Below are 12,738 nucleotides of genomic sequence, written 5' to 3'. Positions count from 1 at the left end.
ACCCGGTAGTTCGGCTCGTTTCCGGGTCGAATGCCCCTATACGCTAGTACTAATTCGCGGGCCCTTACGACTATACTAGCGATGACCTTCTATACTAGGTACTATGCCGACTTGCCTAAGTAGGAGGTCCGTAGTCCCTAGATATATAGGTCGATCGGCAGTATAGCGGTCTCGTACTTAAGTATCCTCGTTAGTATTGACTTATATACCCCGGTGACCTTCCTTAGGCATTAGTTTTAGATCTTCGCTAGCGGTCGACGAGTCCCTTCGATAGGTAGGCCCTCTCGCCTAAGGACTACACTTAGCTACTATAGGTAAGGACTAGCCGTATAATAGCCGTATATAGAAGTCGTAACTACCGGAAGTCCGCCCCCTATATAGACGTAGTGAGCCTCTAGTATAATGCTATATTCTGTTTAGCTTTCCGTAATATTGCCTATACGTACTTCCTCTACCGTAGCGCCGGGTCTACCTATAGTCCGAGGATCCTAAGCTAATTTGCCGGGTTAGTCGTGTGCCCCTATATCTAGATAGAAGCTTGTATATTATAGAACCGTAGCCGGCGCGTAAAGTGTATTAGATTGTACTTTTCTAGGGCAAACCGAGCCCCGTGCCTCCTAGCCTAGTCCTCGTAGATCTTATACTTCTCTTCTAGTAGCCTATAGTTCTCCTTAGTCGAGGAAGACTACGCTAGGATGTTTATGTCGTCTACGAAGCCGCTCGTAGCTGTGTTCTAGGATTCTAGGGCTAGGAGTAGCGTCGCTATAAAGAAGAGGAATAGAATAGGTACTAGCGTTAAGCCTTACGGGATTCTAGTATAGACTACTTAAAATGGGCTTCTATACTAGCCGACTAGGATCGACGTACTACGGTTTTAGAGGTAGGACCGTACGAAGTTAATAAGCCACTTAGGGAGTCCCTTCGACCTTAGGATATAGAGTAGCCGCGGGTATAACACGTAGTCGAAGGCTCCCGATATGTCTAGGCTAAGTAAGGAAGCCACCTTGTCCCTATTCTTATACTAGATAGCCTTTACCTAAGAGGTAATAAGTTCTATCGCGGATAGCGTCGATCGCTATAGGCGCGTACCTATCTAGGTGTCCGGGAGTAGGGAGTGTTCCTCTACCGCCTCGGAGAGTCTCGTTATAACCAGCTTCTTAAGCGCCTTCCTAAGAGTGTTAAGGAGCGCAATTAGGCGGTACGACTTTACCTACGTATAGTCTTCCTTCTACGGCTTACGTAGGACCACTATCGTCGATTGTTTAAAAGCTATCGGGTGGTACCCGGTCTATAGGCAGGCGTTAAAGATCGCTATAACTACTAGGGCTAGTTGATCTCTACACTTCTTTAGTAGCTCGTTTAGGATCCTATCCGGCCCCGGGGCTTTCTTCGCCGGCAACTTCCTTAGTATAGCGGCAACTTCTCTCTCGGACACCTCCTATTAGACCGCGATACTAGGGGCTAGGGGAGTAGAGCTATTTATATCGCTTAGATTAGCCTCGACTAGGGGCGGGAAGAACTTACTAGCTAGTAGACGCGCCTTGGCCTCGGGGTCGCTAACCGGGCTACTAGGCGATTGTAGCGCTAGGATAGAGAAGGAGGGGCCCTATATAGGGTCCTGTCGGGCCCATTTCGCTAGCTTCTACATCCTCTCTAGCTTGCCGGCGATTTCTTCTACTATAGCCCTCTAGCCGACTGCTTTCTCCCTTCGTATTATAGCTTTCTTCTATTAGTATACCTCCCTATATACGTTCTAGGCCTCCTCGCTATAGCTACTCGTCTATACCCGGCGGGCTCTCCTTACTTCTCTTACTACCGTAGTGTACTCCGGCGTCTAGTATAGTTTAGACTATATCGTTAGTTAGGCAAGCGGAACGTAAAGTAAGGTCGCTTTTCTTATTTCGTCTATTAACCCCTAGACTACTTCGTCTATCTCGTCTTTACTATTGTATTACTACTACGCGATCTAGACTAGCCTCTTAGAGTCATCGAGGTACGCCTAGATGTTGGCCTAGTAGGCCTTTCCCTAGTTTAGCTTAGGGGTTCTCGCTAGTATACGTTATATCTATATCGTAATAGAGGTCCTAACTAGTATATAGTCTGACGACGCCTCGAGTTTATGTTCGATCCTATAGTAGGTTACCGTGTAGTAGTAGCTATCTAAGATCTAGGAGAGGTCGATCGTGCCTTAGAGTCCCCCTCTCTTCTAGGTACCTAGGTCCTTCGGGGTATTAAGGGCAATTACGTTGCTCGCTATCAAGTCGAGTACTTCGTCGGCTATAGGGTACGGCTATATAAGGCTTTCCTAGGAAGGGTAGTATATATTAAAGTCTCCTACTACGATGTAGCACCCTTGTCTCTTAAGCGTACTATCTAGGTGTCTATAGACCCCTAGGTCGCGGCTAGACCTCGAGGCTAGCGGTTATATATATAGGTTGTGTATCTAGGTACTACCTACGTAGAGGGAGGTAATATCGCTACCGCCTTCTTCGTCTACGTAGTATACTACCTCCTAGTCGGATTCTAGTATGTCCTTACTAATATAGAAGTACGTACGGGGTCTGCCGTCGCCTCGTAGGCATATCGTATAGCCTAGTAACTTATAGGTCGTTAGTCTCTTATAGTACGGGTTAATCTATAGCTCCTAGATTATAAGGACGTAGTAGACGCGCGGGTCCGCCTCGTATAGGAAATGGTTCTAGACTATATCCTTACTATAGTTAACGTTATACTAGATGATACTAAGCGTGTCGAGGCTAGTTATCGGCATCGACAATCATTTCCTCTATATCGTCCTATATCCTACTACCCTATACGTCCTAGTCTACGCCTATCGGCTATATACTAAAGGGGAGCCGGGCCTAGTTAGATTCCCTCGCCGTAGCTAGTAGAGCACGTGGCCTCCCGTACGCCCTAGGTTACGTATCCTTTATATCGTTCTCGGCCCTAGGGCGCTTATACCCGACCGCCGCTAGTTAGTTCCGGTATAGGCTAGCCTTACGGTCGCCGTAGAATCTTAGGGCGACGGTTCTGTTTATAATTGCCTTGTTTTTCGCTAGTTTCCGCTATAGGCATTCCGTACTATACGATAGGTAGTGCCCCGGACAGTTCGCGTACCGTCTCGTAGTCGATATATAGTCCCTAGACATATAGTCTCCTATACAGTTCGAGTAGGCCTACTTGTTTATATACGTATAGGTTTGGTGTCGATACTGTTAGCATTTGAAGCATTAGAGGACACGAAAGGATAAGGAGTGCTTTTCTACTGTCTTGAGGCTATATTACTAGACTAGGCCTTATTCTATCGCTAGATCCGCCGCTTTCGCGTCTTATAGCTATACTATTAGCGCCGAGGCCTTCTTACCTTCTAGCCATTTCCTATAGAGCCAAGTCGCCTTCTAAATTAGAGAGTTAAGAGTGACCGGGTTGTCCTCTTAGAGAGCGCGTAGGTGACCCTAGTTAGTTAGGTCAAACTCCTTAGGTATGTCGTAGACTAGGATCGTAAATTGTTTCGTTAAGACCTTCGCTAATACCGTAACCTTAGATACCTACTATAGCTATGCCTCTAGGTGCCTCCTAGTAGTAGTAGAGCTAGTATAGATCTATAGAGTACCGTTAGACTATTAGTTCACTACGACTACCCCTAGTTAGTTGATTCGTTAGGCGAGCTCCTTATTCGATAGCTTCGTAACTTCGGCCTAGTCTTCCTTTACTACAATATAGATCGTAACTATATCGTGCGTTAGGCGGGGGCCTAGTATCGATACCGCGACCGATGCCTAGCTATAGGGGTGTTGATTCCGGGTGGCCTTACTAATCGCCTAGGACGTCGTCCTTATTTCTTATTACCCTCGGTAATACGACAGTATAAGCGCCGTGCGTAGCTAAGTGATTATTACCTATAGAGACCGGTAAGGGAGCTGATCGTTAGTTTCTATACTTTTTACGTCCTCTATAAGTTGCTACTAGTTGTCTTAGGGGGGCTTCGCCTATAGGGCCGTAGGCGCCGTTAGTACCGTAGCCTAGGCTACTATTGCCTAGGAGTTGCCTAATGTAGCTAGGCACCTCCGCGGCGTTTGGAGCTAAAGAAATAGGGTGAAGAGAGCTTCAAGCTATCTAGATTAAATAAGGTAGAACTCCCTTAGTCCTAGGGGCAGTGGCCTACTTTGTATATCGTTAGAATAGCCTTAATAAGAGCTTTCGAATGTGTCTTGTTTTGGCGTAGAGATCGATAAGCGATGTAATTGTCGATAATAATAACTAGCCTCGATACGCTTAGTACTATCTAGTATAACGTTTACTATAGTAAGGATATAGTATAAAACTATTTCCTATACGAGGCGAACCCGTACGTCTACTACGTCCTAGTAATCTAGGAGCTATAGATTAACCCGTACTATAAGAGACTAACGACCTTTAAGTTACTAGGCTATACGTTATACCTACGAGGCGACGGTAGACCCTATACGTGCTTCTATATTAGTAAGGACATACTAGAATCCGACTAGGAGGTAGTATACTACGTAGATAAAGAAGGCGGGGGCGATATTACCTCCCTCTACGTAGGTAGTACCTAGATATATAACCTATATATACAACCGCTAGCCTCGAGGTCTAGCCGCGACCTTAGGGTCTATAGATACCTAGATAGTACGCTTAAGAGACAAGGGTACTATATCGTAGTAGGAGACTTTAATATATACTACTCTTCCTAGAAAGCCTTATATAGCCGTACCCTATAGCCGACGAAGTACTCGACTTAATAGCGAGAAACGTAATTACCCTTAATACCCTAAAGGACCTAGGTACCTAGTAGAGAGGGGGACTCTAAGGCACGATCGACCTCTCCTAGATCTTAGATAGCTACTACTATACGGTAACCTACTATAGGATCGAATATAAGCTCGAGGCGTCGTTAGACTATATACTAGTTAGGACCTCTATTACGATATAGATATAACGTATACTAGCGAGAACCCCTAAGCTAAACTAGGGAAAGGCCTACTAGGCTAATATCTAGGCGTACTTCGACGACTCCGAGAGGCTAGTCTAGATCGCGTAGTAGCAATATAATAGTAAAGACGAGATAGACGAGGTAGTCTAAGGGTTAATAGACGAAATAAGAAAAGCGACCTTACTTTACGTTCCGCTTACCTAACTAACGATATAGTCGAAACTATACTAGACGCCGGAGTATACTACGGTAGTAAGAGAAGTAAGGAGAGCCCGCCGGGTATAGACGAGCAGCTATAGCGAGGAGGCCTAGAACGTATATAGGGAGGTATACTAATAGAAGAAAGCTATAATACGGAGGGAGAAAGTAGTCGGCTAGAGAGCTATAGTAGAAGAAATCGCCGGCAAGCTAGCGAGGATATAGAAGCTAGCGAAATAGGCCCGATAGGACCCTATATAGGGCCCCTCCTTCTCTATCCTAGCGCTATAATCGCCTAGTAGCCCGGTTAGCGACCCCGAGGCTAAGGCGCGTCTACTAGCTAGTAAGTTCTTCCCGCCCCTAGTCGAGGCTAATCTAAGCGATATAAATAGCTCTACTCCCCTAGCCCCTAGTATCGCGGTCTAAAAGGATATATCCGAGGGAGATATTACCGCTATGTTTAGGAAGTTACCGACGAAGAAAGCCCCGGGGCCGGATAGGATCCTAAACGAGCTACTAAAGAAGTGTAGAGATCAACTAGCCCTAGTAGTTATAGCGATCTTTAACGCCTACCTATAGACCGGATACTACCCGATAGCTTTTAAACAATTAACGATAGTAGTCCTACGTAAGCCGTAGAAGGAAGACTATACGTAGGTAAAGTCGTACCGCCTAATTACGCTCCTTAACACTCTTAGGAAGGCACTTAAGAAGCTAGTTATAACGAGACTCTCCGAGGCGGTAGAGGAGTACTCCCTACTCCCGGACACCTAGATAGGTACGCGTCTATAGCGATCGACGCTATCCGCGATAGAACTTATTACCTCTTAGGTAAAGGCTATCTAGTATAGGAATAGAGACAAGGTAGTATCCTTACTTAGTCTAGACATATCGGGAGCCTTCGACTACGTATTATACCCGCGGCTACTCTATATCCTAAGGTCGAAAGGTCTCCCTAAGTAGCTTATTAACTTCGTACGGTCCTACCTCTAAAACCGTAGCACGTCGATCCTAGTCGGTTAGTATAAAAGCCTACTTTAAGTAGGCTATACTAGAATCCCGTAAGGCTTAACGCTAGTACCTATCCTATTCCTCTTCTTTATAGCGACGCTACTCCTAGCCCTAGAATCCTAGAACACCGCTACGAGCGGCTTCGTGGACGACACGAACATCCTAGCGTAGTCGTCCTCGACTAAGGAGAACTATAGGCTACTAGAAGAGAAGTATAAGATCTACGAGGACTAGGCTAGAAGGTATAGGGCTCGGTATACCCTAGAAAAGTATAATCTAATACACTTTAAGCGCCGGCTACAGTTCTATAATATATAAGCTTCTATCTAGATATAGGGGTATACGACTAACCCGGTAAGTTAGCTTAGGATCCTCGGACTATAGGTAGACCCGGCGCTATAGTAGAGGAAGTACGTATAGGTAATATTACGGAAAGCTAAATAGAATATAGCATTATACTAGAGGCTTACTACGTCTATATAGGGGGCGGACTTCCGGTAGTTACGACTTCTATATACGGCTATTATACGGCTAGTCCTTACCTATAGTAGCTAAGTATAGTCCTTAGGCGAGAGGGCCTACCTATCGAAGGGACTCGTCGACCGCTAGCAAAGATCCAAAACTAATGCCTAAGGAAGGTCACCGGGGTATATAAGTCAATACTAACGAGGATACTTAAGTACGAGACCGCTATACCGCCGATCGACCTATATATCTAGGGACTACGGACCTTCTACTTAGGCAAGTTGGTATAGTACCTAGTATAGAAGGTCATCGCTAGTATAGTCGTAAGGGCCCGCGAATTAGTACTAGCGTATAAGGGTATTCGACCCGGAAACGAGCCGAACTACCGGGTAAGGGACGAATAGCTAGTAATATAATAGGAAGATAAGAAATCGTTTATAGAGCAACTATAGAAAGAGAGGTAGAACAAATAGGTTATAGGGTATAGTAGACGCCCTTAGCTAGCGGGATAACCTAAGGAATAGTTAGCTATAAAATCCGCGGTGAAGTACCCCCCGAAGCTTATCTACTACCGCCTTACGAGGGTATAGAGTAGTATAGTAACCTAACTACGAAGCGAACATATCGGCCTCTAGGGGTACCTATTATAGAGGAAGGTTCTAGAATATACGAATACTAGCTACCCCTACGGCTATTACTCCTAGAATATACGGTACGTACTCCTCGTCTTTCCGAGGTAGTCGCTAGGAAGGGGGGAGTAGATAGTAAAGGCGAGGAACCGGACGATTAGGATACTTCTTAATAACGTTAAGGACCTACGGCGTATTACGAACTAGATACTAGAGAAGGGCTAGCTAGAATAGTACCGCCTAGTAGGAGTAGTATAGGAAGAGAGGACACGACGTAGCGCGACGAGACCGGCTAGGAGCGGGGGCTAACGGGGTAGTGACATAGACTACGTACGTTCAGAGGGAAAGCTAATCTAGATAAGGAGAAGCTAGGGGCGGGAAGAGTTTTTACCTATTCGGGTTTCCCTTTGTATATAATAATAGATATATACCTATATAGGCCGAGTAGGGTCCTAGAACAGCGGAATAACAAATCTATCTATATATAATACGGATCGTAACTATATTATATATTAGGCGGGGGCCTAGTATCGATACCGCGACCGATACCTAGCTATAGGGGTGTTAATTCCGGGTAGCCTTATTAATCGCCTAAGACGTCGTCCTTATTTCTTATTATCCTCGGTAATACGATAGTACTAGCGCCGTACGTAGCTAAGTGATTATTACCTAGAGAGACCGGTATAGGAACTAATCGTTAATTTCTATACTTTTTACGTCCTCTATAAGTTACTACTAGTTATCTTAGGGGAGCTTCGCCTATAGAGCCGTAGGCGCCGGTAGTACCGTAGCCTAGACTACTATTACCTAGGAGTTGCCTAATATAGCTAGGTACCTCCGCGGCGTTTAGAGCTAAAGAAATAGGGTAAAGAGAACTTTAAGCTATCTAAATTAAATAAGGTAGAACTCCCTTAATTCTAGGGGTAGTAGCCTACTTTATAGATTATTAGAATAGCCTTAATAAGGGCTTTCGAATATATCTTCGCCCTTAGATATACTAGATAACGGTCCCTAGGGTAATTTATACGGAGTCCTATCTCCTTTTTCGCGGATCTCGATCTTATAGTCTAGTCTACTATAATAGGGCGCTAGCTTATCCGCTTTATAGATAGATAGATAGATTATTCATTCGCCTATTTTAGTGCCCTATGACCTATGTAGGTCTCTCGCTATTTAGGTCTATTTGTATAGGTAGGAAACCCGATTAACGGATGAAAACCTCCTCGTCTTTGCCCTCCTCGTTCTTTCCTGTCTTGTCCTTTCGTTCTCCTTCCTTTAGGGTACGCTAGTGTCATAGTTGTTACCCTATAACTACCTTGCCCGTAACCCTAGTAATGTCCTCCTCTCGATTCCCTTTCTCCCTTCTGTTTCCCCGGCTCTTCTCTCTCTCTCCCTCCTCTCTATCCACCTTTCCGTTTCTACTACTAGGGAGAATTGCTCTAGGTAGTCCTCGTTAAGGATCCATCTTGTCACTCTCCTTATATCTTGTCTGTCCTGGATGATGGCCTAGTATTGCCTGTCTCTTGCCTTCGCCCTCTACTGGCTTCTCCCTTTTACCTACTTAGTACAGTTCAGCACTATGTGCTCCGGGTTTTGGGATAGGTAGCTATAGGGGCAACGTTTGGAATCGTATCCTAGGACTCTTCTTTGGTACAAGTATGCTCTTAGCCCAATGTGCTCAGAGCGAATCTGGATAGCTATGCTTGCTTCCGCCCTCTTCAGGTCTTTATAGATAAGGTAGTTGTACCTCCCGAAGGTCCTAGCCGCTAGTAGGGCTCCTGGCCTCACCGGTTTTTAGTTCTAACGCGTTTCCTATAGGTGACCTACGATCCTTTCTGCTTAGCTTTGCTTCTTTTTCCCTTTGTCCCCTATATTGGCTTACTCCCTCAGAGCTTCTCTCTGTTCAAGGGCTGCTAGGATTTCCTGTGATGTTTTTAGGTCTACTTCCTTCTATAGGATTATATATAGCCGGTTAGGTCTTCTCCTCCTCTCCTACTAGGTTCTTATCCTTTAAGTAGCTACTTAGATAGTTCCCTAGGCTGGGTATGCTGATGTCTTCTCTACGTATTGACACCTTATGCCCTAGAGGTACTCCCTAATAGGGGCTGTACCTGATTCCATTTCTATTGTCCTATAAGGGGTTGACTTGTATACCCCTAGTACTCTCTTTAGGCAGGCTGCCTACGCTCTATTAAGGGGGTCCTCAATTCTCTTCGGGATGTGTTTTTCCGCTGCCCAAATTGCTGCTCTATATAGCATTGCGGGCTTAACAATAGCCTTGTACATAGTCTAGGCCTTTGTGAAGGTCGCCCCCTAGGTTGACGTAGTGAGTCTCTCGATTAATTGTCTATTAGTGTCCGCTCTCGCTTGCGCCTTCTTTACTTATAGTCCCTAGCTGAGTTTCGGGTCTAGCTATATCCTAAGGACTCTAAGTTCCCTTATAGGATAGGTCTCGAACCCCTGGATTCTTACTAGTGCTACCAAGTTATGTTTTGTCTTTGCCTTACTAAAATAGATAAGTTGGTACTTGTCCGGTGCGAATTTTGCCCTATACTCTCTTGCCTACTTTTCGCATTGTCTATGTCTCTCCTCTAGGAGTACGCAGTTTTCCTCTATAGACCCCGACCACGCTAGGATATTTGTGTTATCTACTAACCCCGATACTAAGGTGTTTACTGTTTCTAGGAGTAGGGTCAGGTCGGCTATAAAGAGGAGGAACAGAATTGGGGAGAGTATAGAGCCCTATAGGATGCCCGTGTTCGTAATTAGGGTCTATAGGGCTTTGAAGGACCCTAGGAGGATCTAGGTTGTTCTGTCCTTAAGGAATGACTATATAAAGTGTACTATCTAGGCTAGGATGCTTTTTATTCTAAGGATATATAGGAGCCTTACGTAGGACATATTGTCGAAAGCCCCTAATATGTCTAGTAAAAGCAGTAAGGCTACCTTATTATTGCTATAGTGCTAGATGTGTCTGATTTGCTCTATGATCAGTTCGACTACTATAAGGGTAGATCTCTTTTGTCTCCCCCCTATTTACGTTACCGGGAGGAGGTTGTGTTCTTCTACTATTCCGGTAAGCCTTATAGCTACGACCTTCTCTAGGAGCTTCCCTAGTGTGTTTAGTAACGCAATTGGTCTATATGACTTTAACTTGGTATAGTCTTCCTTTTAGGGTTTCCTTAGGACGTAAGTTAGTATAAGGAAGGAATCGTATTTAGTAAGCTAGCTACGAGATAAGGTAACAAGTCTTAACCGCGCTTTCCTACTTATCTAGTACTACCGTGTAGCCTCGTTTCGAGGGGTTAGCCCGGAGCAAAAGCTTCCCTCTACGCCCTCCCTCCCTGTTTACTCCTTAAGCCAATATCCACCTCTATAGGCCTGAGCCCTTTAGTGCTCTCTATTGACCGACATGCGTATCCGTCCTCTCGGGCTATATAGATAGTGTTAGCCGTCGCTACTAGTATACACTACGCCCTAGGTTTTGACGCCCTTCGCGTTACCGTAGCCTATCTCTAGAAAGCGGCCGTCTATACCTCGTAGGTTTGCTCGGGGCACACACTACGCCGGGTAGCGTACTCCTTACGTTTCTACCTACTAACCAATATAAAGTTCCTTATTACCCTACCCTCGATCCTCCCCGATTATAGAACTAATCCACTTGTATTATACGTCTTTTCCCCGTCCTAATAGCCGTCTTTTCCTTGCTTAGGCTATCGTCTTTTCCTCGTCGTAATCTACTATATTAGACTAGGTACGTTATGTAGCGGGACAGGTAGTACCTTAGGCAAAACCCTCGTTCCTATACCGGGTGTTTAATAGGCCCTTATAGGCTTCGTCGCGTGTCTACCTACCTACCGTATTGCCCGCTAGCAAACACTAGATTGTTTCGTAGTCCGCTCGACGCCGTTATATAGTCCGCTTAGTTGTTGTTCTGTAGTCCGCTCGTCTAATATTCGTCGCTTAGCCCGCTCGGTTTACGGTCTCCGGAGGTGAAAATTCTACACTTATACTAGAGGTGTCCTATCGAGCGTATAGGCCACGGTTCCGCGCCCTTCTTATACGTAGAAAGAAGAGGGACTCGCTCCCGACACGAGTACACGCTCGTCGGATAGTTTTCATACCCGTTTTGCTAGTAGTCCTCTATTCGCCGCGGCTTCGCCTACGCTACGCGCCCGTCGCGCCTACGACGCTCTAGCGTGAGAATACTTAGCTCTCTCGTAGCTAGACGAGAGGTTCGTAGCCGACACTACGTATAGGTGATTCTCGTCGTCGACCTTATCCGCTTTATATATAGAGAATAGTAGAAGTATATCCTATAGTTCTAGAGGTAGGTACTTTATTAATACCTTATTAGTAAGAGACTCCTTTATTCTTAGGGCTTTCTTAATATCCTCTACCGTTACGGCGGCTACCGTTATATATTCGTCGGCTACCTCCCTTTCGTAGTAGTTTCTTCCTTCTCGTACCTACTACTTAGCTAACCTATAGTAGTACTAGTATTTATCTAGTACGGTCCGGATCTTATTATACTATTTCTAGGGATTACTAAGAATTAAAGGGGAGAATAGGTCTAGTACTATATATATATATAGATAATCTAACGGTAACTAACAATTTCTATCTAGAATATAATAACTCCTTTAATTGAGTTTTATATTATCGTCGTAAACCCTTTCGCTTTTCGGTATTTATAGCTAATATACGGGAGGCCGAGACCTTTTACTAGGTCCCCGTTAATAATAGCGTAGTATTAGTATCCTTTATTAATAAGAGCGAAAGTACCGAAGCTTTAGTTAAGAGTTACGTCTATATATACTAGGTTCCCGTTTATAGAGCCCTTTATCTTATTCTACCCCTTTACTATTACCTCCTTCTCGGCTCCTAATACTAGCCTTTAGTTAGGAGCTACTCTTTTCCCCCTTCTTTAGAGTCCGACTTAAATTTATCGTCCTCTAAAATAGGATCTACGCTAGCCGCGTTAATCTTAGCTAGGGACATCGCTAGGGCGTATAGATACTCGCTTACGCGGTATCCGGCTACTTTATAGCGGAAAGAGAGCTTTTCTTCTTAGCGTCTCTCTCTCTCCGAAGTATCGACCTATTTTGCTCTCTACTTACCCTTATTATCCTAACTATCTTTACGGCTTCTTAACCGGCCTCTATCTATACGAGTCGGTACTATTATAGTATCCCTATTAGCGTCGATACGAGTAACGGTCGGTCTCTACTATACTTAAGTAGATACCGTAGTAGTTATACCGGAGTTCTTATAGTTATCTCTCTACTTCTTATTAGCGTTTTGAAACTAATCGGTGTCTTCTAGATAAGTTATAATTTGTTCTACCTCCTCTATAAAGTCGTAGTAATCCTCTTGTAAGGGCGCGCGTACCATAGGGTCCGAATGAGATAGTTGTTGTTCTACGAAGCTACGAAAGAGGAGCGCGAGGCGCGGCGAAGTTATAAAGTAAAGCCAAGCCGC

At 44.8% G+C, this 12,738-nt stretch overlaps 1 protein-coding gene across 1 annotated transcript; it reads right to left on the bottom strand.

Moving 5' to 3' along the window:
* Nucleotides 1–12,104: 12,104 nt before the first annotated feature.
* On the bottom strand, nt 12,105–12,258 carry CLAFUR5_20392 (uncharacterized protein; the record flags this gene model as incomplete). The annotated part of the gene is made up of 2 exons (XM_059463228.1): nt 12,105–12,147; nt 12,197–12,258. The coding sequence occupies 2 exons, from the start codon at nt 12,256–12,258 to the stop codon at nt 12,105–12,107; spliced, it is 105 nt and encodes a 34-aa protein (XP_059319213.1).
* Between the last annotated feature and the right edge of the window lie 480 nt (nt 12,259–12,738).

Source organism: Fulvia fulva, chromosome 14 (assembly GCF_020509005.1).
Source record: "Fulvia fulva chromosome 14, complete sequence".
Lineage (NCBI taxonomy): Eukaryota > Fungi > Ascomycota > Dothideomycetes > Mycosphaerellales > Mycosphaerellaceae > Fulvia > Fulvia fulva.
This window is presented reverse-complemented; position numbering and strand designations above follow the sequence as displayed.